The 26,133-nt window shown below is 40.4% G+C and overlaps 2 protein-coding genes and 1 long non-coding RNA gene across 5 annotated transcripts; 1 reads left to right on the top strand and 2 right to left on the bottom strand.

The window, feature by feature from the left end:
* Positions 1-2,449: 2,449 nt before the first annotated feature.
* LOC125696509 (uncharacterized) lies at positions 2,450-3,867 on the bottom strand. The gene has a single exon (XM_048952314.1). The coding sequence runs from the start codon at positions 3,865-3,867 to the stop codon at positions 2,473-2,475; it is 1,395 nt and encodes a 464-aa protein (XP_048808271.1). The 3' UTR covers positions 2,450-2,472.
* Positions 3,868-7,306: 3,439 nt separating this feature from the next.
* MRPL39 (mitochondrial ribosomal protein L39) lies at positions 7,307-17,394 on the top strand. Of its 3 annotated transcripts, none has more exons than XM_048968086.1 (10): positions 7,307-7,417; positions 8,804-9,010; positions 9,880-10,019; positions 10,755-10,854; positions 12,252-12,319; positions 13,485-13,597; positions 14,960-15,025; positions 15,514-15,667; positions 16,467-16,514; positions 17,263-17,394. In XM_048968086.1, the coding sequence occupies exons 2-10, from the start codon at positions 8,857-8,859 to the stop codon at positions 17,347-17,349; spliced, it is 930 nt and encodes a 309-aa protein (XP_048824043.1). In that variant the 5' UTR covers positions 7,307-7,417; positions 8,804-8,856; the 3' UTR covers positions 17,350-17,394. The 3 variants fall into 3 exon arrangements, with proteins under 3 accessions (XP_048824043.1, XP_048824052.1, XP_048824034.1); XM_048968095.1 differs by lacking the exon at positions 7,307-7,417 and adding an exon at positions 8,229-8,339; XM_048968077.1 differs by lacking the exon at positions 7,307-7,417 and adding an exon at positions 8,374-8,503.
* A 4,470-nt stretch (positions 17,395-21,864) lies between these two features.
* On the bottom strand, positions 21,865-25,024 carry LOC125703571 (uncharacterized). The gene is made up of 3 exons (XR_007380896.1): positions 24,716-25,024; positions 23,705-23,782; positions 21,865-23,614 (listed from the first exon to the last, which is right to left on the bottom strand). It is a non-coding gene; the product is annotated as an uncharacterized LOC125703571 (long non-coding RNA).
* Between the last annotated feature and the right edge of the window lie 1,109 nt (positions 25,025-26,133).

Raw genomic sequence — 26,133 nt, 5'->3', positions numbered from 1 at the left:
GTGACCCCGGGCCTCCAAGTCGTCCCTCAGGGCCCGAGCTTTGCCCGCTTGTCAGCTCTCCGTGGCCGTATGTACGTGTTTACATGTGAATTCACGGGTGTTGGCAGCGGCAGAATAAACTTTGGCTTCGATTACAAAAAGCTTAAACTTCTCCTTCGAGAAGCTCACAGTCACTGCTTGCGTTCGCTTCTGCAATTACACCCATCTAGGATGGAGAGCAGTGGAATGGAAGCAGGCGTCACAGGGTGAATGGTGAAATAGAAGTGCAGGTGGATGCTCTTGGCAAAAAGGGAGTGACGTGATGGCAGGGAGCACCTTCAGACACAGAGCTCAGCCACAGCCATCCATCACACCCGTGCAGGATAGGATGCTGTGTGCATGTATACAGCAGCACAGCAGGGCAGCACAATCGCCTCCACAGCCTCCTGTCCTGGCACTTTATACTTGGTTTAGGAAGATCTTCATTAAATATGCAGGAGGTGCACTGGTTCTTTAAATGTAGGAATCAAGGAAAAAAAAACTCATCACAATTAATTCTGCATCTGAGTCGTTTCTAATGACATTTTAAAATACACTAGCGATGTAAAATGGTTCTGTAATAGGAAAAGTTTTAGAAGTATTTCTGATGATCAGTGCAGCAACATTGGCTGTATTTTTAGACTGAGCAAAATGGGGAAAGATTATTTATAAATGAAGTATCCAGCAGCTCTTTTAGTAGCAACCAGAGAATTAGGATGAAACTCTTCATATAAAAATCTGAGTCTATTTATCACATTCAAAAACGTGCATAGAATGTAAGTAATATTTCTGGAAAAAAAACAAACAAACATATGTATACAAACACACACACATGCATCTTGCAAGTACATATTGCCACTCTATGGAAGGAGCCTAGTGGAAAAGGTGTAGAGGAGGGGAATGTCAAGAAATGGCAGAACAGTACTAAGGTAAGGGACAGCTCGGAGGGTGGCTGCTGAAGCCAAAACAATGGCAGTGAACCAATAATGTGAATGGAGAGATCAGAGGTGAGGAGGAGTTGTCTCGTTAGGATTTCCATCAGAGTCCTTTCATCATGGTAAATACTCCATTTTGATTGTCCAAATAGATGGATTCTTATGTAGCATTTAATTTGGATTTCATTAGCATGACTCATACCACAGTAAATCCACTTAAATCCACTTATACAAACAAGAGCTTTATATGGGTACTATTGAATTATGGCCTGAACCCCTGATTGATCACCTGAGGCAAGCACTGAGTGAGCTGCAGATGCACAGGTGAAAGCAGTTCACCTGTGTGACTGGAAGTGGTGGAGCCTGGTTACACCTCTCCTAGATCCCATTTAAGGGCTGACTGCTACTGAGATAGGATTTTCTTCTAAGAGATTGCTTCTCTTGTGGGTTTTTTCCCCCTCTCTCTTCTTTCTCTGTGAGCCTAGGATATGGGTAAGCTTTTCTATCCATTTCTGATTATCCCTCTCCAATGTGATAATCTTTCTGGCTCTAAAGACCAGCCTAACTTCTATGTATACTTGTTGATTATATAAACTTATATTGGATATAAGGAAAATGTTTTTTACGATAAAGGTGGTGAGGCAGTGGGACAGGTTGCTCAGAGAGGTGGTGGATGCCCTGTCCCTGTAGACACTCAAGATCAGGTTGGATGGGGCTCTGAGAACCTGGTGGAGCTGTAGGTGTCGCTGTTCACTGCAGGGGTGTTGGACCAGATGACCTTTAAAGGTGTCTTTCAATTGAGAAGATTCTATGATCCTATGGTTCTGTGATTAAAAAAAAAAACAAAAACAAAATCTGCATACAGAATGCAGGTGAAAGATTTCTACCTTATGTTGTAATAACAGTTATAGTCAAGTTGTTTGTATGCAAAATCCTTAAGAATAATGTGCAAGTGTAACACGATTTCCAGACTTAGCTACTTAATGATCTCAGTAATTTCTGAAAAAAAAACCATTTCATTATCTAATATTTTACATAGATCCACATTCTTATATTACAGTGGAATTCTTTCTCTATTTAATGAAACTTTGTAGTAGAGCTGCTGGCATTAACCTGCTATAACATTACAAGTTTACATCTTCTATTAGTGTCGGGAATAACCCACTTGGCCAGGGAAACCTGCTGATAAACCTGGGGAAGCACACCAACTCAATATGAGTGAACAGCTTCGTTTATTGTAAACACAGCAGACCTTATATAGATACAGAACCTGAAACCATGGTTATAACCAACTCTATAAATCACATACCTAGGGTACAGTGTTTAGACAAGCATGTCGAAGGAACAAAAGCGAGCATTCCAGAAATCTATTCACCAAGCGCCGTTGCTTAGGTACAATCTATGCTACATTCCAAGCATAAACCGTCCCTGGCTCTTAAGCCATGCAATCTAGTTCAAGCATCTTCTAGAAACCCAGATTCAGATACAGAAAACCCACTGCAATTCCCCCCTTTTTATTTTATGGGCGCATCTCAAGATATTCCAAGGAGCTATGACCTCCTTGCTCTTTAAGCCAATCTTGAATAAAATCATTCGTCGAAAACGTTGTACTAAATACCGGCATGGCTCGAGGGGGATCGATTGCCCTTTGAAGACAGCCATATACAATTCGTCCACCTATAATTATCAATAGCAAGATCAGTAACCATCGCAAACCTTCTTTTATCAGGCCGTATGCCCATGAGGAAAGGCCTGGAAAAGTAGAACGAAGCCAATCGTCTATGGGATTATGATCTTTACTCACAGATTGCGTGTGATTCAGGAGCCAGCGAATCTGCTTATGTATGGAATCACTATGATCAGACAAATTAAAACAACACATTCCCTCAAAATCAGTACACCCGCGTCCCTGCGCTAACAGCAAAAAGTCTATAGCTGCTCTATTTTGCAACACCGCGTGCCGTAAACTGTCCATGTCCTCCAGCATTTCCTCAAGAATCTGGGACGTAATATTGCTTTGTTTGACTGTCCAACATGCCAATCGCTCAATCTGCTTCAAGGCTTGTGCAGCCGCCAGACCTGGTGCTAGGATAGACACAAAGATGTTCGCAGTGACCGTCCATAGCTGTACCTCGTCACGACAATCTTCAGCCAGAATCATTGCCGAGCATCGATCCCTCAGGCGGTCATCTCCAGATAGCATCCTATTGATGTTCATCCATTCCGCTCGCCGTGGTGCAAAGAAGGTTAGCTTTCCTAAATAGCAGGGTCCTCCTACTATATTCTTAGGTACCCCGGCCCATGCCCTATCCCCACAAATTAGAAATATACCGGGGGGAAGGGCTTTTGCTGTATTCATATTGACTAGGGTCTCCTGCTGTAACCTCCCAGAAATACGGGTGTACCTAAGACCATACGCATTGCCTATGCTAAAGTTTCCACCACAATAGTTATTAAAGGCAAAAGCTCCTACATTCCGAGGAAATACAGAAGTCCATGGTTTGCCGTGATAAGGACTTAAGGGATTTTGTGGCCTAGTGAGACGCATAGCAAATTTATCATAAGTACTTCCTGGACCGAACAAGAGACATTTAATGTCTCCTGAGGCATTACTTGCTGTTCGAGATCCTAATAAATCCAATTCCTGAGGATCCCACGGAAGGGTGTTATTCAGTTGACCAATCAAGCACGCACTACGGGTAGCCGTTTCACTATAATTACACTTCTTAACGCTATATACAAAATGTTGAAAAGCGGACAAATCATAATCAGGCCAACCAATTAAACAAGTGCGAAAAGGCTCTCCTGCTGATTTCAAGCTAAGACAGAAATCTGGATGATTTGTTCTATTAGCCCAAGTTACCCATACATTAGCTTCTAAAGACAACAGCGGTTCCCTTGGTTGGCTCGACATGATCAATGTCATCCCACTGTATTGACATTGTTCATGTCAATGAAGGTGTTGTTGATGGCTGATTAAAGACAGATTATCATAGAACTGTAGAATCATAGAATGCTTTGGATTGGAAGGGGCCTTTAAGATCATCTAGTTCCATCCCCCGCTATAGGCAGGGACACCTCCTAATAGATCAGGTTGTTCAAAGCCCCATCTAGCCTGGCTTTGAACACTTCCAGGGTGGGAGCATCTACAACCACTCTGGGCAATCTGTTCCAATGTCTCACCACTCTCACAGTAAAGAATTTCTTCCTAATATCTAGTCTAAATCTGCCTCTTCTATCTTAAAACCATTTTCCCTCTGTCGCTATGTGCCCTTACAAAAAGCCCCTCCCCAGCTTTCCTGTAAGCTGCCTTCAAGTACTGAAAGGCCACTATAAGGTCCCCCCCAAAGCCTTCTCCAGAGAAGAGCCACAGCTCTCTCAGCCTGTCCTCATAGGGGATGTGCTCCAGCCCTCAGATCATCTCTGTGGCCCACCGCTGGACCTGCACCAACAACTCCATGCCCTCCTTGTGCTGGGGACTCCAGAACTGGATGCAGTACTCCAGGTGGGGTCTCACGAGAGCAGAGAAGGGGGCAGAATCACCTCCCTCGATGTGCTAGTCACACCTCTTTCCAGCAGGAAGAGCAGACATCTTTAGTGCTGTGCTGCTCTTGCAATGATCTACTGGTGAGCCCAAGGCTGGTCTAGGAGCCATGTGGCCATAAGCAGCCATGGTTTCTCCTGTACACTTTGTGACTGTATCTTACACAGTTGTGGAAGAGGTGGGGTTCCTGTTGCCTTGTTAGGCAGTCTCCCATCATTTTCTGGTCATTATAAAATACCATCCATGGTTTCCCTGAACTTCAAACAGCTTTATGAAAACTTGCACCTTGCAATTAACTGTGGCCAGTTTTTCTCCACTTTTATTACCTGTTTTTCCTCTGTACTACAGAAACACTTGGTGTCGTGACATGCTGAAATCCTATGGACTCCATCCAAATCCCTCCAAGTGTACTTTTCAGTCTCTGACTAAAACCACTGACAGTGGTTTTTGAGCATTGACAGGTAGATCAATAGTTTGAGGATTAAAGCAGGCCTGTTAGACCCTGCTGGCTGCTTGTGGGGCTGCACCAGGCAGCTGAACATAATCCTCAGCCTAAGCTCAGCTCAGGCCTAGTATTGTGGGCCCAGCTTTCTTTTTATTTCTAACACAGAAGCCTCAAGTAAATATACAGAGGTAAACAATGCTATAATTGTGAACCAGCTGTAGCACCATGTATGACAAATAAGCTTGAAGACTGAACTTCGTAATTAACCTCAGACTGACAGCAGTGTTGCTCCCCTGTTTTTGCTTTTGTCCACAAACTGTAGGCTTGTCTGCTGATCTCTGGGTGAAATTGCCAGCAGCTTCACATGGTTTTGATTTCCACTGGGGGTTAAAGCTTTGCACTGTACTTTTCAGCCAGGGATTACCAGAACACAGGTTTGGCCGTGCTCCTCCTTCTGCTGTGTACTGCAGATCCCAGGCAGCTTTTGTCTGCTTTGTGCTTCTACCACAGAAGTGGAAGTAGGGACTGGACATGTTACCACCATTTTCCTGACGAGTAACCTCAGTGAAGAGTTGCATATATTCATATGAGAGAAAATTCAGAGATCAGCATTTAAATCAGAGATCCTGCATGAATAAATAAATATGCAGTAAGTACTAAGTACTAAGTCAATCATTCTAGTCATTCAAGACTACATCATAGTGACAGGATAGGGTATGATTCAGTCTTTATTCTCCATGAAAGTTTGAATGGCCTCCTATCAGACTAGAATATTCTTCTTTTTATACTGTACATTGTGAACATTTTTCCAGTTAAAATAAAAAGGTTATGTGATGTAATCAGTGACCACACATGACCCGTCAAGTCATCAAATAGAAAGTTAATAGAATAGTCATAGTTCAGCTTTAGTAAGTGATAATAACATCTTTGTGTTTTCTAAGAATCTTTCACCACAAGGCCATAAACTGTTTATACATGGAAGCATGTTGCCTATGATATGCTGACTGCACTAAAAAAATGACTTGTGTTTACCTCATTTTATCATAGAATCATAGAATGGATTGGGTTAGAAAGGATCTTAAGGATCATCTAGTTCCAATCCACTTGGGCAGAGCTGCCCCCCACCAGCTCAGCTGCCCAGGACCCTGTGCAACCTGGCCTTGAATACCTCTAGGGATGGGGAACCACAGCTTCTCTGGCCAGCCTGTGCCAGCGTCTCACTGTTCTGAATAAACAATTTCCTCCTAAAATCTAATCTAAATTTTCCCTCTTTTAGTTTAAAACCACTTCCCCTTGTCCTGTCACTATCTGGCCATATAAAAAGATGGCCTCACTCCTTTTTATAAGCTCTCCTCAAGTACTGGAAGGCTGCAATGAGGTCTTCCCAAAGTCTTCTCATCTCCAGGAAGAACAACCCCACCTCCCTCAACCTTTCCTCATAGGAGCTGTGCTCCAGTCCTCTGATCATCTTTGTGGTTCTCCTCTGGACCCTCTCCAACAGCTACACATCTTTTCTGTGCTGGGAGCCCCATGCCTGATTGCAGTACTCCAGATAGGGACTCGCAAGGGCAGAGCAGAGTGAAACAATCCCCACTGTATGGGAACTGCTGAATCATGGCCTGAACCTCTGATTGATCACCTGAGGTGAGCCATGAGTCAGCCATGGGAGCACAAGTGAAGGCAATTCACCTGTGCTGCTGGAAGGGGTAGATCCTGGCTGCACCTCTCTTAGACCCATTTAAGAGCTGACTCCTCTGGAGTTTTGTAGTGAGCCTAGGATGTGGGTAAGCATTCTATCTATTCTCTTTTTGTCATTATATTCTGCTTGCCAAACTCTCTTGTTTATTTCATAATTATAACACCTTTATATTCATTGATTATACACTCACCATCTCCCTGTTGGCCACCCCTCTTTTGATGCAGCCCAGGATGCTGCTGGTCTTCCAGGCTGCAGATGTATACTGCTGGCTCGTGTCCAGCTTTTCATCCATCGTCTCCACAGAGCTGCTTTCAATGAGTTATTCTCCCTGTCTGCAAGCATATCTAGGATTGCACTCAGCCTTCTTCTCAAGGGCCCAATCTTCAAGCCTGTCCAGATTCCTCTGGATGGCATCCCTTCTATTGTATCAACTGCACCACTCAGCTTCATGTCATCAGCAAACTTGCTGAGGATGCACTTGATCCCACTGCCTATGACATCGGTAAAAATGTTGAAGAGCACTGGAGCCAGACCTCTGGGAGACAACACTCACTACTGGCCTCCATGTGGATATAGACTGATCTCAACCCTCTGCCTGTGGCCATCCAACCAATTCCTTATCCACCAAATAGTCCGCTCTTAAAATCCATATCTCTCCAATTTAGAGATGAGAATGCGGTGTGGGACCATGTCAAAGACCTCCAGAGTCTATGTAGATTACATCAATTGCTCTTCCTCTGTCCATTGATGCCATCACTCCTTTGAGGACTGGGCAGGTATGATTTGCTCTTGGTGAAGCTGTACTGGCTCTCTTGGATCACTTTCTGGTCTTACATGCGCCTTAACATAGTTTCCAGGAGGTTTTAAAATGTGAGGAAGGAGTATAATTAAAACGTGCCAAAATTCTTGGTCTATCAAAGAATGTGATGAAGAACAGGAACAGCTCCTGTAGCCTCACATCTGGGTTTCTGGATGGCAGCCCAGGTAAGCAGGGCTCCAGTGCCAGGTGTTGCATCAGCAGGAGCCGACAACCCTCAGCTCATCTAGACATGGCTGACTGCAGCCGCAGTGGAAAATTCTGTATGTTACTGATTATGACCAGTATTAGCACATTTTATTTTTTGTGATGCTGAGTTGCTTTTAATGGAACTATTTGAGTGTTACTGTTTTGACACTGACGTGCTTGGTGACTGTTATGCCTTTGATATTGGGGGATCTGGCTCACAACTGCTGCCAGCTGAAATGTGAAACATGGGTACAAATCCCGAGTTCTTTCACACATTTAATTTTCCTGAATGGTTTTACTATATGGATTGTAGCTAGCTTGTGTTTACTTAAATCTTTATGAGAGTGGAAGTGGTAGAGGAGTTTGTGACTGCAAATTGGTAATTTGCTGCATGAAGTTGGAGTAATAAACTTGGCTGCTTTTGCACACTGTTGGCCTCTTGCTGTTAGTCAGTCAGTGCAATGAACAATTCATCAGACGTTTCCAGACGAGGGCTGGGCCTCGGCTATTAACCCTGTAAACGCAGCAGCGAGTTGTTTCAATCTGCTCCGCAACATCCTCAATGTGCCGCTTAGGGGGCGGTGTAACCGCCTGCAGTTAGGACGTGCGTGCACGGCGGAGGAGGACGGAACGCTGCGAACACAGCGCAGGCGGACTAAAACGAATCCAGACGGCCCACGACTGACGACGAGGTTCCACGGAGCCGCCTGGCGGCAGATAGTGGAGCGGCGGGGGGAACCGCGCTGCCGCTGCCGTTGTTTCCAGCGGAGCCGGACGGGGAACGCACAGGGACTGAGCTGGAGCATGGCGGCGTGCTGGGCCGCCCGCTGCCTGCGGGGCGGGCGGGAAGGGCGCCGTGAGTGGCGGCGGGACGGGAGGTGGGGCAGGGGAGTCGCGGGGCGGCGGCTCGGCACTTCCTTCGGTCTTTGCTTCCAGCGGCCGGGCCTGCCGAGCGGCGTGGTGACCTGCGGGCTGCGCCGTGCTAGGCGACCCTGCGGGCGTTTGTTGTTGGGGCGTTAGCGGGGAGCGGGTGCTGTCTGCACTGTCGGTGTGTGTGAGGGAAGGCTAGCGGTGCTATGTCCTGTCCCCCTTTCTGCAGAAACCGACGTGTAAAGAGGCTTTGAAATCGCTAATTTTAGGTTGTGTCTTTTACCAGGCTTCAACTCTGTACTCTCTGCTTCTCGACTGACGTCAGATGAAGTTACTCGGATGCGTAATGAACTCTTTACCAAAGAGAAGGAGAGGCAGTTATCTCTTTATCCACGAATTGAGAAAATCGAAGTGAAATACACTGGAAAATCTCACCCTGGCAGCGTGTTTGTAATGAACAAAGCTTTCTCTACACCGTACAATTGTGCCATGCGTAAGTGAATGGACTCTTCAGCGGACTCGTAAACTGCATTAATTATGGAATCACAAGGTTGGAAAAGACCTCTAGGATCACCCAGTCCAACCGTCAGCCTGTCCCTATCATGCCCACTGACCACATCCATCAGTGCCATGTCCAAACAATTCTTGAACACCTCCAGGAACGGTGACTCCACCATTTCCGTGGGCAGCCTGTGCCACTGCCTCACCACTTTGTGAGAGGAAATTTTTCCGAATACCCAACCTAACCCTCCTTTCAGGTGGTTATAGAGAGCAATAAGGTCTCCTCTGAGCCTCTTCCAGACTCAGCAATCCCAGTTCCCTCATCTGCTCCTCGTAAGACTTGAACTCTTTTCTGATGTCATTGATAGGGAAAATTAGTTACCAATGGAAGTGTTTGCCATCCAAACTTGAAACATTAATGTTAGTGGTGTTTTAATGACCTTGGTAAGGGATGTGTATTCAGAATATTTGTATTTAAGTTTACAGCATATTTTTAATGTAAACTCAGTGTTTACATTAAACTAGATGACTACATGTAGAGAAGTTGGACTAGATGACATTTAAAGGTCCATTTCAATTCTAAGAATTGTATGATTCTATGTATATATGACTAAGTGACCTTTAAAGGCCCTTTCCAATTCAAGTGATTGTACTATTCATCATGTGAAGTATATCTTACTGGTGTGAAATATATCAGTAGAAATGGAGTTGATTTTTCGTAGGTTCTGTTAATGTCTCATCCTTTCAAGTCACCTTAGAGTAGTTAAACTTGCAGTGTGTTGTTAGAAATGCAGAGGTCTGAACTGCTGGCTCTGAGGAATGATGTTAGTAACTGTGTAACTTGTTTTTCACTTTCTTTAGATTTAAGCGAATGGCATTGCAAGAAATCTGTTCTAGCTCTTGTGGATGGTGAAGTCTGGGATATGTACAGACCCTTGACCAAGTCTTGCGAAATTCAGTTCCTCACCTTCAAAGATGAAGATCCAGAGGAAGTAAATAAGGTAAGTCTGCATTTTAACTGATTGCAGATGACCTTGATCACAACCATTTTATTCTGTATGCCTGTTTTAGTTCCTTGAACTTCGTTGTTGTGAAAGTTATAGGTATTTTTAATGGTTGGCACATCATGGTTGTTGTTATTTAGAGCACTGTGTGGGCTGGCTGACACGAAGGCATCCCTTTCAACCTATATTGTATGATAATACAATTTGAGATTTAAATATCTCCAGAGAAACAATTAGCTTGCCTTTTCACAGAATTGCAGAGGTTGGAAGGGACCTCATTGGGTCCAACACCCCTGCTAAAGCAGGTTCCCTACAATAGATGGCACAGGTAGGTGTTCAGATGGGTCTTAAGTATCTCCATACAAGGAGACTGCACACCTTTCTGGGCAACCTGTTCCAGTGCTCTCTCGCCTTTACTGTAGAGAAGTTAGTACAGAACTTCCTATGTTCAAGATTTAAGGCTATTACTCCTTGTCCTATCACTACACAACACCGAGGCCTCATCCATTTGCCCCTCACCTTTCTTTAGGTGTTTATAAACATTTATTGGATCCCCGACTTTTAATTTTGATTCTCTTGATGAATGTTCTAACTGTCACCAAACAGAAGTTTAAATTTTAATGAAAGTAATGTTTGGGTTGGCGTGGAGGTTTGTGCCTAATTCAGCGAAATGTTGGTGTTCTTGGGTGTAAATAGCTGATGTTAATAAACTGTGTTCTGAAATCCTTACAGGCTTATTGGCGTTCCTGTGCCATGATCATGGCAAGTGTGTTAATGCGGGCGTTCAAAGAGGAGTACTCTGTGAATCTGGTTAAAGCTCCAGAAGTGCCAGGTAGTATAAATGCTTTGTAGTTGATTGTCTTGTCTTTTTCTGCTTAAATGAGTTCTAACAATGTTACAAAAGAAAATCAGAGGCTCCTTTTCCAATGATTGAATGTACTTAGCATTTGTATGTGTTATCTGGAGTTGTTATAGCCTTGTATTTGGTAGGAGGTAATCATACACTTTGCAAAATTTGGTGTTAAAAAGAAACCAATCTACATAAATGTCATAGAGATCCCATAGAATGACTAGTTTCTTATTACTACTTTTTTGTTATTGAGGTGATCCAATAATCTGTGAATGGGAATCTGTGCTCCTAGATGCTCCACTGAAAAAATAATTATCAAAAGCAAAATGTAATGTACCAAGATTTCTTGAACTTACATTTATCAGGCTGAAAATAATTTCTTCATTCAAGTACAGAAGATTGATCTGAGTGGTTCCTGGACAAGTGTTGTAGTGCTTCAGATTACATGAAGTTAGTGACTTAAGGACATGACCTTTTAATTGTGAAGCTATGTGGGGAGTGTGAGCACTTGAATTATTAAAAATTGCCATGTACACATCAAGTTGGAAGATTATTGGTGTTCAGTAGGGTTAGTAACAACTTGTGTTCACCTGTAGCCTAACATTCACAAAAGTGAGAAAACACACAATTAAGATTAATTACATGGACTTCATGATCCTTGTGGGATCCTTCCAACTCAGGATACTCTGTGATTTTGGTAACAAAACTTACTACACAATTATATATTTGACATATATAAGAACATGGTTGGTTGTTCGGAGTCTTCCTGCAATTGATTCCCTTTTTAACAATTTTGGCATTTGTCTTGATTGATAGATGTAGAGCAAGTATTTGGCATAATCTTGTGTATGCTAACATACATCATTATGGTGTAAATGTAGAAATAATGTGAACTTACTGGGGTCATAAGCTTAATTTTTAAGGTGTCAATAGCTTGATAAGCATTCACAACCTTCTTTTAACCGTTTTAGTTCAGCTTCCAATGTTGTCTGATTTCTCTATGCAGTGAATTCTCTTTTATAATTGAATAGTGCAAATTTGGTTTATGATGCAGGAAGAAAATACTGTGAAATACTTTCAGAGTGTGTTTTTTTTTTTTTCTTTCATTCTTGGAGATACACTTTTTTTTGTTCTTTAGTGTATATTATGTCGACATCAAATTCAGACATTTGGAATGAGTATTTCACACGCGGTGATGTGAAAATAGCGGCACAGATTTAAGCTGCCATTTGAGTGTGTGATCACAGCTGAAAACCTGTATTTTATGATAAACTTTCTTCTATTTTTCTTACTCATTTTGATGTATTTGTAAGAGTATAATTTGGCAATGAAATGCATATTTTGTTACAAATGTGAATATTTTCTCTTTGAAATTGCAGTGATCTCTGGAGCTTTCTGTTACGATGTAATTTTGGACAATAGACTGAATGACTGGAAACCAACAAAAGTAAGTGCAATAATTTGCCCAGAATGTTTTGTAGCTTCCATCCTTGTCCAGTGGTTCTTTGGTGGGGGAAGAGGGCAGTGGTGTAGATAGAGTTTTTTTATTTTTATTTTTATTTTTTTCCCCCCCTTGCCCCCCACTTTTCATAGGGTGTTTTATTTTACATTGAGAATACGCCTCAGAATCTACATCTCTGCATTTATCATATACTGACTCTTGCTGAATAGAGCTCTCAGCACACAAACTGGGTTTCTTTTGGATGTGTTTAAGTGCAGAGCAGTCCTCCAGATACTTACAAGTTTCAGCTTTAATCTGAAATGCAATTTCAAAGCAGTTGGCGTGGCTGTTGGGACCTCTGTGCCATCAGCTCCACTCCTACTTAACTAACCTTGTTTGGTGGTGTGGGTGCCACGGTAGGCTTACAGCATTTGTATGAGTGGAACCCTCTGACAGTAAAAGTGTCTGTAATTCATGTATTTTCACCTAGTGGTGTACAGCACAATCAGTTTATTGTTGTAGAAGAGCTGTGAGCACATTTAGCCGAAACACTTCTTAAAGCTTGTATTTCATGCCCTTGAGTAAACCTAATCATCTGCAAACTTTGGTAGCCAGTGTTGTGACGAACGTTTGACTTCTCTGTTCTGTTTGCTTGCCAAAATACCAGCAGATATGATCTGCTAACAAAGAAGTGTTAGTACAGTGCAGAATTTTTCTTTGGTACGGCCTTGTAGTTAAAATGACATACTTTGTGAATGATGTAATAAATCTGTGTATGCAAAGTTTTGGTGATTAAATTCTAACTTATACAATGTTTTTTCTTTTGATTCCACCAGAGTGGAGATTGTTTATAATTGGAATTGTGACTCTGGGAAACAGAGTACACAGATAAATCTTGAATGGTGTCAAGATTATGTATGAATACATCGTATTAGGAAAACCTGAGAAGTTTAACTCCCAACAAATATATTTTTTCTGACAGAACAATGCCTATTGATATGTTCTTTAGCATTAAGTTGCTAATAATTAGTAAGGATTACAATCTTATAGCAGTAGTTCTATACTTAGGATCTCGTTAGTTGTTTTGTCTAATACTTAGTGTTTCTTGTGCTCTATTCAGTACAGCTATGAAACATTGGTGACAGATTTCTATGTATCAATTACTTTTTAGGACAATTTCCGTTCCCTTACAAGAGATGCCAGTAAGCTAATTAATAAAGACCTGCCATTTGAAACACTGCACGTTGAAGCAAAAGTAGCGCGTGAAATGTTTCAGAATAACAAGTAAGTGTATGAGTGTGCCTTAATTCACTTAAATCCCTAGAATAAGGTGTGACAGGTGAAGTAAGACAGCACATCTTTCACTACTGTGAAAGCGTGCCAGCTTGTTTCCGTTGTCTTTGTCCCATTAGCTCATTTCATTGTTAGTATTCTCTCCAGAGGGCACCACGTTTGCTGGACATAGTTTTGTGAGACGTGGGAAGGCTGCGGTCTTCTGAGTTTAATATTGAGCCTCAAGATTTCATACCTTTGAACTGAAACTCTGGTGATTAGACTTTTTGTTTGCTTGTTGCTTTAAGCCTCTGCTGAAAGGCTTTCATGTTTAAAGAAATGTAGATTTTTCATATCTCAGTATCTTCAAATGAATATTTGATGAAATGCGGTTTGTGAGCTCTACAGGGGGAAAATGGGCAAAATACTCTGGGCTGTGCTACAAAGAAAGCCTGTTTAAAGGATTTCTTTTAGCTGACAGACCGCTTACTGTTTGGGAAAAAATTACCTGGTCCACATCTTTTTGGTGACTGGAGAAAAGTAGGGAAAATAATAAATAATTTGTCATTTTGTGAATTGAAGTTTTGCTCAAAGCTAAAGTTATTGCAAAAACAAATAGTATTTTTAGCTTAATTATACTAATATGACATACAGATGAGTATCTCAGGAGTCATCACTCGGATATACTCATCTACAGATGAGTATATCCGGAGCACTGGAACAGGCTGCCCAGGGAGGTGGTGGAGTCTCCTTCTCTGGAGATGTTCAAGACCTGCCTGGATGCCGACCTGTGCGACCTGCTGTAGGGAACCTGCTTTGGCAGGGGGGTTGGACTCGATGATCTCTGGAGGTCCCTTCCAACCCCTACAATTCTGTGATTCTGTGATTCTGTGATTCTGTGATCTCTTTACTAGGTTGGCTTTTAAGCGTTTAGAACTGGTAGGAGCTGGCTTCTGTTAATGGCACTAGACATTGTATATGTTCCTAGTATGAGGAGAGACCGCTCTGCTGTCTTGTGGATGAGCAGTTGTTGCATATGACCACGTGTTGCATGTGACCTGATTGTGTGACCTGATAGTGTCTGCTGGTCTGTCAAGGCTGACAAGTTTGACATGGTCTTATGTCTTGAAAACCTTTCACGTAAAGTAGTAGATTCATTTTATCTTTCTGAATAAAATTTTTGAGAGAGCATGGATCTCTGAAGACATATATATGCTTTATGAAATGTGCCAGTACACATTGGCATGTGAAGTTAAGGGTTTAAACCTTGTTTAAAGCTCTCATAAATACAACCATGATAAAAGAAAAATGGTCCTTGAACAAATCTTTTCAGAACTCAGTGTTAAAGGTAAGAATTTTTTTTTTCTTGTTCAGGTATAAAATGGAGATAATAGACCAGAAAGCTTCTCAGAACAAGGAAGGAATTGTAGTACTACATAGGTGAGTAAAACTAAATTCTCTTTCTGTAATATTTCACTGAAAGATTTAATTATATTGCAAGTAATATCTGCAAGTGAGAAAAATAAGTTACGTATAGATTTTGATTTAAAAATCAATCTTAATTGCTGTTTGTATTCTATCAAGGTTTTTTTATTATATCCTTCCTTCCACTCTGGTTTGAATGACAAATTTAACTCACTGTTAGAGGCAGCGTGGCTTCAAAAATTTGATACCTTTTGGACTTCAGGTATAAATTCTCTAAAGTCATTTTAGGAAACTGGGTGACCTGTACTTTTGCTGCAGGAAACCTAGAAATGCTAAACTGGGAATGTGCTTAGATTTGGTTTGGGATTTGTGTGGATTTTCTTTCATCGTCTTTGATGTGTTCTGTAGATAGGATTTTGCTAATTAGAACCAAGTAGGATTGTAATTCTATTTGACTATATTTTAGTCACAACGGATTTTCTTTCCCCTTTGGTTTCCATCAGGGTTGGTGACTTTGTCGATGTTAGTGAAGGACCTCACATTCCAAGGACAAGTTTCTGTTTCCAGTATGAGATAACAGCAGCTCACAATCTTCAGACTAGTCAATCTGAATTGATAAGGAGGTTCCAGGGTGTGTCCCTGCCAATCCATTTGAGGGTAACTACATTTTTTTCTGCATTTTTTTCCTTCATTTTCTGCATTTTTGCTTCTCTTTTTAAAGTTAGGGCATTTGGTGTATTTTCTGATCTTTATTTTATACTGGTGATAATTCAGAGGCAAGAGGAGTTTGAGTAGCAGAAAGTGATGGCTCAGGGTGATGATGATGTGGGTGTTAGAGGTTAAGTTCCTTGGAACTCTTGTGAATGTGGAATCAGAATTGGAAAAGTGGACAAAAGCATACTCTTAATGTTATCTCTCAGTATTCCAAGTGTGGTTTCATTTGTGCAATTGCTGCATGGCTATTTCATTAGCCTTGCCTTAGTGAATTGTTTATTGTTGTGAGCTCACAATGTTTATTCAGATTGAGGAAAGAGCAGAACTTTGAATTTGCACTCATGATGAAGGGTACTACATCTAAGTCTTTCATTTATGAGAGAGTAAAATTTGAAACAGCAAATCCTAGCACTAATCTGTTTTAAGGAAGGGCTCTGCAAAAATACAGCTAGAGACAGGAGTCCTTCCCCCTCCTTTTGACTTGTGGTGTATTGGCCTGTGATCTAGAACATGTGCTATTGTCTCCACTGGGGAAGTTTGTAGGAGACAGCTGATATTTTTAAGTCCTCTTTAATCAGAGAAATATGGGCAAATTGGACACTAAAGTAATAAGCAGTAATGTGTGAATTAGGGTCTGAGATGTTTTTATGCCATAATTTCTATATACTTGTCATGATCTAATCTATAGTAAGATTCTTTTTCTACTATTTTCTTTTTCTACTATTTCTAACATTTAATACAGGCTCATCACACTGTGTGGCACAAACTGCTGGAAAGATCAAAGAGACTGGTAAGTCTCAGTGGTGAAATTCATCTTTCCAAGTATGATAATATGCTGTGATATTTGAATGATTAGAGATGAGTAATATTGTCAGGAATATATCTTTAAGAATGGAAATGTTAATGGGTGAAGAAAAATTGAATGCACATGAAATCTAACTGCTTTGTAGTAGAGAATGTGCTGGTATTGTTTTTGAAGTTTGGCTATTAAAATGCATTGTACCATTCAGAGAAAACAAAAACAAAAAAAACCAAAAACATTATTTGATCAGTATCTTTTTTTTTTTTACTTTTCTGAAAAACTGGAGCAAAATATATTGGATTTTCATGACTGAAACTGTCTGCTATTGAGAATCTCAGATGTTTTTTTTAACAGTCTCTCTAAGCTATTTTTAATTATCACTTGAGACTGCATCAGTATTTTTCAAATATAAGGAAGTTTAAAAGTTGAAATTGGCTCATCCAAGAAAAGTTTTTCACTGACTGAATAAAGGCAAGTTTTTAGGATAAATGGATCAACAAAATCTAAGTTTGCATGTAACCAGAGACTGACTTTCAGAGCATGGTTAAACCTAGGAAATCATAAGAATTAAATAGCAGAAGTTTTTGAATCTTCAGATTTCTTTTCTCTTTAGACTGTCCTCTCTCTTTAGACTCTCTCTGTCCTTTCTCTTTAGACTGACAGTGTGAGGGGAGGATTTTCAGGATCCAAACTTAGATCATGTTTAAAAAGCAATAACAAAGTTATGTTTCTGCAGGTCACTGAGGAAAAAAGTGTGAAAGCAGCAGCAGAAAGTCATGAGGCAAAAGATGAAACTGAAGAAGGAAAACCTCTATCAATGTAACTTAACCTCTTAATGTACATAATAAAATAGTGTGGATTTTATATATTTTTCTTTGTTTGCTTGGCTTATTTGTGCCATGTGTAAAAATGTTTTGGTTTAATTCATTTGAGTTCTGTAGAGCTGAATCATGGATAGATAGATGACTTAGGGAGCCAGTATTTCACATTGCACTCTACTTGAATTTCAGTTTTGTGCTACTGTTAGGCATTAATTTTACCTTTAAAAAAAAAAAAGTTTCACTTGTGACAACTTACCTTGCAAATTACCTTTGTCCTTATCTCAGGAACAATTTTATGGGTCCAGATGTTATCCTCTCTGATTTTTGCGGTTTGGCCATCCTCTTCAATGTGATACAATGTCAGGACCCCCTTGTTTAGTCTTACATGAAGAGAGAATGTATAACTCCTGATATGGTGTGTTTCTTGCTGGAGATTCCTGATGAAATTCCACTGACATCTTTGCCTACTACATTGGAAAGTTGAGACAAATGTCTTAAGAACAAACAAAAAAATCTGCAAAAAAAAAAAAACAACCTACCAGAAGTCGATAAAGGCTTATAAAAGATTCTTACTTCCTAATTTTGATTTTCTGTCAGAACTGGAATTAGATTATCTTTTGTCTTTACTGTTCAAAAGACTCCCCATTCAACATCTCACTGAATAATTAACGTTGCTTTACCAGTACAAGAATAGCAGAATGTAAATGCCGAAAAGTTCTTTGTGGTTATTAATTGTCATCTGTACAAGAGCAGTTAATATCACTTCTAAAGATCATTTTCCAGAACAGTACCAGCAATGTAGTATATTACTTCCATCCCCAGTGTAGTGAGATTTATTATGCATTTTCATTCTTTGATATTTAAATAAGGTGGCTTCAATTAAATGTCTCCAGCGGTTTTTGTTGGATGATAGTTTCTGACATTTTATATGTTCATCCATAGCTCATTAGAGCTTTCTCTCATTAAACCAAAAGAGATTTTATTACTATTTGAAGTGCAAATATTTTCACTGAATTTCATCCCACTTATTCCACTGTTAACTGCATCTCTTGCCCAGCAATCAGTTGGTACACGGTTTTGCGTAACAGTGTAACAGTAAAACACATTTAAGTAAGGCAGTCTTACCTAATGACTAATGAAACTGCAGTAACTAATAAGTAAACAAATGCTAAATGTGGCAGAAGGCAGAAGAAAGGATGAATGGTGGGTGGATAGTAATAGGACAGGGAGCAATGTTTTAAACTGACACAGGGGAGGTTTTGGTTAGAAATTAGGAGGAAGTTTTTCACACACAGGGTGGTGATGCAGTAGAACAGGTTGCCCAAGGAGGCTGTGGATGCCCCATCCCTGGATGTGGCTCTGGGCAGCCTGGTCTGGTGGTTGGTGACCCTGCACATCACAGGGGGTTGAAACTGGGTGATCACTGTTGTTCTTATCAACCCAGGCCATTCTGTGATTCTGTGATGAAAGTAGCTTCTCTTGAAATTGCAGAACTCTAAGAAATGTATTAAAATATCATTGTTCCTTTGCATTTCTGTGCGCAGGGCCATTTCTGGTCGGGTTACTGTGAGATACAAAGTTTGTGTATATGCTAACAGACTATGGCCTCTGATACTGTTTCCTGCCATCTGCAGCACATCTTTGATGTATAGTCCCCATTCTCAAATTATTTAAAAAACCTTTTTCTTGCTTCTCCCCACTATCCTTAGTATTGCCAATAATTCTTTACCATGTTATTAGCTTTTTTTTTTTTTTTTTTTTAAATGACATTCTTATATAAGGTTTACTTCAAGTGTGCATATCCACATTCTATCTATTTTCTTAATACTACGAATGATCTCCGTATTGAACTTTAAATATTTTTTTCTTTTCAGCCTAACCTTCTGAGTATGCTTTGGTTTTGGTCCTGATGGTCTGGCGCTAATGAAAAAGCAGACATTGGGTAGTGTATTGAGGAACACAACATTTGTGCTTTTGTTTTCTGTTTTTGGAGTTCCTGCAGACTATGATTAACCCACATGGAAATTACACAAGTGGAAACTCATCTAGGTGTCCTACTTAAAATCTTAAGCCAGTTGTAGCAGTAAATCACGTGGTATGTTTTTGGGAATTGCATTCAAAATTCCTCCTGGATTCCATGGCCCAAGGGTGATGTCAGTCAGGAAATTTGGATTTTTATTTTTATTTTTTTTTACCTTAACAGGGGCTTAATCATGTAATTCTAGAATACTCTGAGCTGTAAAGAATCCGTAAGGATCGCTGTGTCCAACTCGGCTCTACACAGAGCCACCTGAAATCAAACTCTATGGCTTAGAGTGCTGTCCAAAAACTCCATCACTGGTGGCCGTGCCCACAGCCCCGTGCATCCCGTTCCCCGCCCACCGCCCTGTGGTGCAGCCCCTTTCCCTGACCCCCAGCTGCCCTCCCCTGACGCAGCTCCATGCCGTTCCCTCGGGCCCTGTCGCTGTCACACAGAGCAGAGCTCAGCGCTGCCCACAGAGCTCATGCCGCGAGGTGGCAGCAGCGGCGCGGGAAAGCAGGTCGCCTGCTGGGAATGTGTGGTAAGCCTCTGGGGGGGGGGGGGGGGGGGGGGGCGGGAAGGAGGGGGCAAACACAGAACTGTGTTACGGAAAAATCTGTTGAGGGCTATTAGCTGAAGTTTACGTGCGGTTAGGAGAGATTTAGGTAAGATATTAGGCGGAAATTCTTTCCTCAGAGACCAGTGAGGTGCTGGCACAGCTGCCCAGAGAAGCTGTGGTGCCCATCCCTGAAGGCGCTCAAGGCCTGGTTGAATGGGGCCCTGGGCAGCCTGAGCTGGTGGGGGCAGCCCTGCCCAGGACAGGAGTTGGGCTGGGTGGATTTTGAGCTCCCTTCCAGCCTAAGCCATTCTGTGATCCTACTACTTAAGTGTTTTCTCCACAGTTTGTATATAAAAGAGTGGAAAGACAAACTTATGCAGGATCTTCTTACTAGCTCACATCTTGGCATAGGTGGACTTCAGAAGGCAAGTGTTCCTTTGGAAGGGATTGAGCTGGAAGATGTACTTGGAAAGCACCAGAATACAGCACTGATTAAAAATGAATCGGGTAATAGAAGATGGTGACTGCTTCTCTCTTATGAACAAAATTGTGACCACAGCACTTTTCAGGAAGTCAAGTGTATCAATAGAAATATTTGTAATGTAAAATATCAAAAGGAGTTTGGATCTTGGAGACCTCTAGATCTGTCCTGCATACTATGGAGATTTTCTCCATCATCTACATTGGAAGTAACCCAAGGAGACCACAGTAGGTCTGTTCAGAAAGAGAGAAGAAAGTAGAGATTGTTGTTTTCCTTTACTGAATGCTATAATTTCCATTAACTACAGGGATTGGAGGGTGTGTGGACAAAAGAGACTACAAGGTTAAGCAAAATTTCCTCCTGATCTCTTTCTCCCTTTTATTAAATTCTTATCAGGTTTAAAGAGGTAGTTCTTAATAAATTCATTTTGCAAAAGAAAACTGGTTCTGTCTACAAGATAGTGAGACCCTGGAGCGAGCATGTCCAGAGTAGGGTAATGGAGCTGTGAAGGGTCTGGAGCACAAGACAGTATAGGGAGTAGCTGAGGGAACTGGGATTGTTCAGTCTGGAGGAGAGGAGGCTTTGGGCAGGCCTTATCACTCTCCACAACCCCCTTGAAAGAGGTTGTAGTGAGGTGGGTGTCAGCCTCTTCTCCTGGTAACAGCAACTGAACAACAGGGAATGGCCTTAAGTTGTGCCAGGAGAGGTTCAGTTTGGATGCTACAAAAAATTTCTTCTCAGAAAGATCAGGAGGCACTGGAGGGAGGTGAGGGAGTCACTGTCCCTAGTGACATTCAGGAACTGAGGGACATATTTAGTGGGCATGGTGAGGTTGGATTTGATGATGGTAGAGGTCTTTTCCAACCTTAATGATTCTATGATTCTATTTCTGATCCAGAGGTAAGAAAGACTCTGGAAGACATAATGCAAGATAGATTTTGGAGAAGGGGGCAGACAGAGAGACTTAGGCCAACATACGTGAGCAAAAGATGATACTAGCAAGTGGTAATCTCTAACTGCTGACTGAGCTAATGCTATACCACTCATTTTATCACAATCCTTTTTAATATCTGAGCTTGCTAGTGTAGCTATATTTATTTTATTATTACTTTTTTTTTTTTTTTTTTTTTTTTTTTTTTTTTTTTTTAAGGAATCTAGACACAGGCATTCAGTATCAAAGAGACATTCAATGGGAAGAACTGGCAGTAGACATTTCTTGAAGAACACCAACCATGTGAAAATGGTAATGCTGTCATGCTGTAGTCTTTAGTAAGATTTAACCCCATTCATGAACAGCATTAACATTTTTTCAGAGTATGAAGAATGTCTATATTTTTTTATATATGCTAAAATAATACCTACAAATTAATATGTCCATTTTTATGGGGAATTAGCTATGCAGAAAAAAACCACACATATAAATGGTAAAATAACCATATTTTTATGTGCTGTTTATTTCTTAAGTTCATAGATCACTTTTCATTCACATTTTAAAGAGAGAAAATGTATGAGAACATGCATATGATTTTTACAGCATGACAATGAGGATCGAGACCCATTCTCTTCCTTGGAAGTGTGACTTCTATTGACATGAGTGTGTATAGGACAGAAGTGAGGAATGCAGGTTGGAGAGTGGAGAGATGGGGTGAAATGAGGATGTCATTGTTTGAGTAGCATGCCACTCATAATCACTGAGGTCAGTACTGTATGCCATGTACAGAGCTCTGTTGTTGCTTTAAGGCTCTGGAGATAAAAATCCCTTACTGGTGACACAACAGTAAATGAGACATACTGAATAGAATGAGGATCCAAGGAGTGTATCAAGTAGTATTTTCCTTTTGGGAGTACATAATAAACATCATCACTTAATTAATGCTCCTTTTTAATCTATACATCCCATGTGAGAATTTAACTGAGGGAGATAAACTCAATACAATCTTCAGATTTCTGCATTTCACAGAAGTCTTTGTGTTAAAAGAGTCTGCCCAAGCCCATGGTACACCCAGGACCCCTTCTTTGTCACCGTGTGGTGCAGCTCTACCAGGGCAGCTTAGGGCCTGCTACCAGTTCTCTGGTAGCAGTGCTGCCAAGAAGGGGAGCAGCAGTGAGCTGCTATCATGGGGCTGACTGCCCACTTCTAGGCTCTCAGGACCACCTCAACTTCATGAAGAGAACTGATACCTCTAAACCTTGCCTCAAGTTGGCAGTAGAATCGGGCAGTGCTGCTCTGTTTCACCCTAGTCTCAAAAAATTAGAATTTCCGTTGACTCTTCCACCACAATTTCCTTCCACTTTCACAGTTAATTATCCAGTGAAATTAAGAGAAATGTGTGGTTTTTTTGGCTCTGACTTTGGAAGGAGTGAGCTGGCTCTTGTGTTCAGGTGGGCATAACCTCTCACTGCTTATGTTCTCAGAGGAGCTTCTGATCTCACAGCCTGTTTTGGAAGAGTCATGCCCTGCAGCAATCCTACCTGAGTGGAAAAGTGATATTCAGTGAGACTGTTTATATGTGAGACTGTTTTATAGGTGAGGCCATTGATTCATAAGTGTTTGTGGTCTTAAGGTGCTCTGTAACTACACTGCATGCTAGGGATTCACAGTCAAAACACTGTAGACAGGATAAACATATTGACAGAGCACGAACACTGACCTTGTTTCTTTTCTTACCTAATGATCTATCCTTTGGGTCTTTATTTTCTGCTTATGTTCCCCCATTCACTGCTCATTAAGCAGATTTAATTAGAGCATAAGATAGAATATTTCAAAGCCTCACTGTCTCAGTTCTTGAGAGTATTTACGATGTATCTATTTTGACCTTCTGTTAGAACAGTATTTTTCTATCTCTTGGAATTTTCTGGATTTTTGTAAAATTTTGGTAATCACTTTCCTTTCTTAAATGAAATGATGTAAGGAAACATTTGTGCAAGAAATAAAGCCAGAAGACCTGAAAAGCAATTAAAAAAAAAAAAAAAGAGACAATCAAGTTGATGAGCTCAGAATAATTACGGATTCCATGTCCTACTAAAGATTTATTGATACATAAAGATGCTTTTTTCCAGTGCCCTTAACTTAGACCACATTCTACCACATTCTGTCTGTTTGCAAAACAACCCATCCCATGTTGAATGGAGGCCTTCTCAGTGTAGTACTGACTGATTCATGATTTCTGTTCTCCTCCCACAGCAGCAGTTTGTTCCTTGTTAGTTCTGGTGAGAGGCATGATACGGTGTTAATGCTAACATGTAGGAGTCATGCAGAAGTAAAAACCCCTATCACGATTAGCATTAACAACATACAGCCTACAGAAGAACTCTAGAGACTGGAGCCTGAGACATACGGAACTGAAACCTCCGTTTTTTTTCCCCTTGAGATACCTACAGAATAAAAAAAAGAGAAAAAGAAATGCATCTAAAAATTATGTCATAAAGAGTACAGACATCAGAGGAAAATGACAAAATCTGTATTTAGTTAAATGCAGAAGAACCGTCTGCTGTATATTTAGAAAACTTCAAGCCTGCAGTTGTTTTCAAGTTATTTTTGTAAGAGAGGTAGCAGTACTATTTTTCTTGAAGGAATTTTATTTCCATCCTTCTCTTAAATACAATTTTTTCGTACTGCTTTATTTTCATTGAACAGAAGGAACACAAACTGTAGCAGTCTAACCCAGTTTTGCATCCCTTTATGTGTCAGTTAATATAGCCTGAGATACTCAAAATTTTAAGAACCCCACATAAATATGCGAACAAACACAAATTGCCTGATTTTATTTTTACTTAATTAGACAAAATACCTATCAGAAGAGCTGACTTTTAAACATGATATGAGAAACACAGCTAAGGAATACTATTTCCTCAGTATGGAGTGTTTGTAATTCAGCAGCAAGTATTCCTTTGGATTATGGAAAAGTAGTCTGTGGAGAGAAAACAGAAAACCTGTTGGATAGGTTCAGTTTCTCGTATAAGATCCTTAGGCAGCACTCTTACATCCTTGTTACAGGAGGCTAGAATGTGATTCATGACCACAAATCTACAGTGTTTGCTAATCTTTTCTTCCTCTGACCCTTTGGCCATAAAATTAATAAGTACTGATATTTTTTTGACCAAAGTTGAACATTTTTTACTTCTTTCCGTCTCTCTCTTAAAACCTAAAGAGGAAAATACAGATATATATGCAATACTATAAAATATTTTTAAAATCTGCAAAGAAATCACGTAGCGAGGTAGGAATACATTCAACAGAATAAAGGTTAGAGGATCCTCATTATATAGCCAACTATCTGAATTTTTTTACTGTTTTCAGTTACTTACATCAGTGTTATGGGTTGAATAGTTGAGATAGTCATTCCAATCACGTTTAAAAAGACCTAAGTAAAGTCCAGTTATTTCTCTGCTAAATATATCTTGATTGAAATATATGTTCCTTTTTTATCCTCCTAATGTATCAGCTCCGGGGCAGAGGTCAGGTGTAGTTGAATCTTATGTGCTTTCTACTTTCTCTTCTCCCAGTAAACACTTAAAGAACCATTGAGTATTGTTTAATCTACAAGCAATATGAAAACCTGCATGGGAAATGAGACAGGATATATAATTTTGGAGACTTTTTTGGCATGTAAATGCAAAGAAACTTACGTATATTTATAACTTCCCTACTCTTACTAACACATGTTTTAAGAGGAAGTTAAAATGTCATAGTAAGACTGTGAGCTAATTTAGAGATTTTAGGGAAATTACCACTATCTTTGTGCCACTCTAAATGAAACCAGAGAAGTACAGAGTTGTGATATGTAAGTGGCAAACAAAAATTCCAAGATGAATGTAAAATTTTGGTGGGCATAAAGAAGTGGTTTAGAAATTTCCAAACCTCAAGTTTAAAATGATGATTCAGAGCTCTGTTGAGTACTGGGGCTAAGCTCTACTGAAATTAGACACTGAGACCTGTGGGATTGCATTTGCGGGCAATGAAGGGAATTGTATCTAAACCTGTACATCAGTACTCATAAATGGTGCATGTGCATGAGCAATATGAGTGTAATGCTGAGGGGTGCAGGTGAAGGAGGAGGTGGGAGATGCAAGCTGTGGTATCCAACGTGAAACCTTCCTTTTTCTTTTCCTTTTTCTTTTTCCTTTTCTTCTCTTTCTTCTTTTTCTTTTTCTCTTCTTTTTTTCTTTTCTCTCTTTTTTTTTTTCTTTATTTCTTTCTTTCTTCCTTCCTTCCTTCCTTTCTTTCTCTTTTCCTCTCTTCCTTTCTCTTGTTGTTGAAGAAAGCAATCAAATTAATTATGTCTATAAAGCCACTGGCTTATCTGAACTCTTTGTGGACTGAACCTGTTTAAGCAGTGTTCTGGGTATGATGAACTTTAGAGAACCTTTCCAACCTAAGCTGTTTTGATTCAATTATTGCATTTTTAATGTCTCTAAGTCCCAGGCTCCTTATTCACCTTGTGGATTTGCATCTTTATGAAAGGCATGATGCAAAATGCCTATTTCTCTAGTGGGAACACTGTATTTGACTTCGTTGAGTGGACAGAAACTTTGCTACAAGAAGCTTCTGTGACTTCAAAGTCTACTACCCAAAGACTATTCATCACATTTGAAATATGCATTATCCTAAAACTATTCCCCATTACCATTATTTACACCACACTTTCCAAAACCTAATTCTTACATCTCTTTAGGCTTTACTAGAAACTCATTAGATTTTGCTAAAAAAAGAGAATATTTTATCT

This window comes from Lagopus muta, chromosome 1 (genome assembly GCF_023343835.1).
Source record: "Lagopus muta isolate bLagMut1 chromosome 1, bLagMut1 primary, whole genome shotgun sequence".
Taxonomy (NCBI): domain Eukaryota; kingdom Metazoa; phylum Chordata; class Aves; order Galliformes; family Phasianidae; genus Lagopus; species Lagopus muta.
Note: the sequence above shows the minus strand (reverse complement) of the source record. Positions and strands in the feature narration are given on the sequence as shown.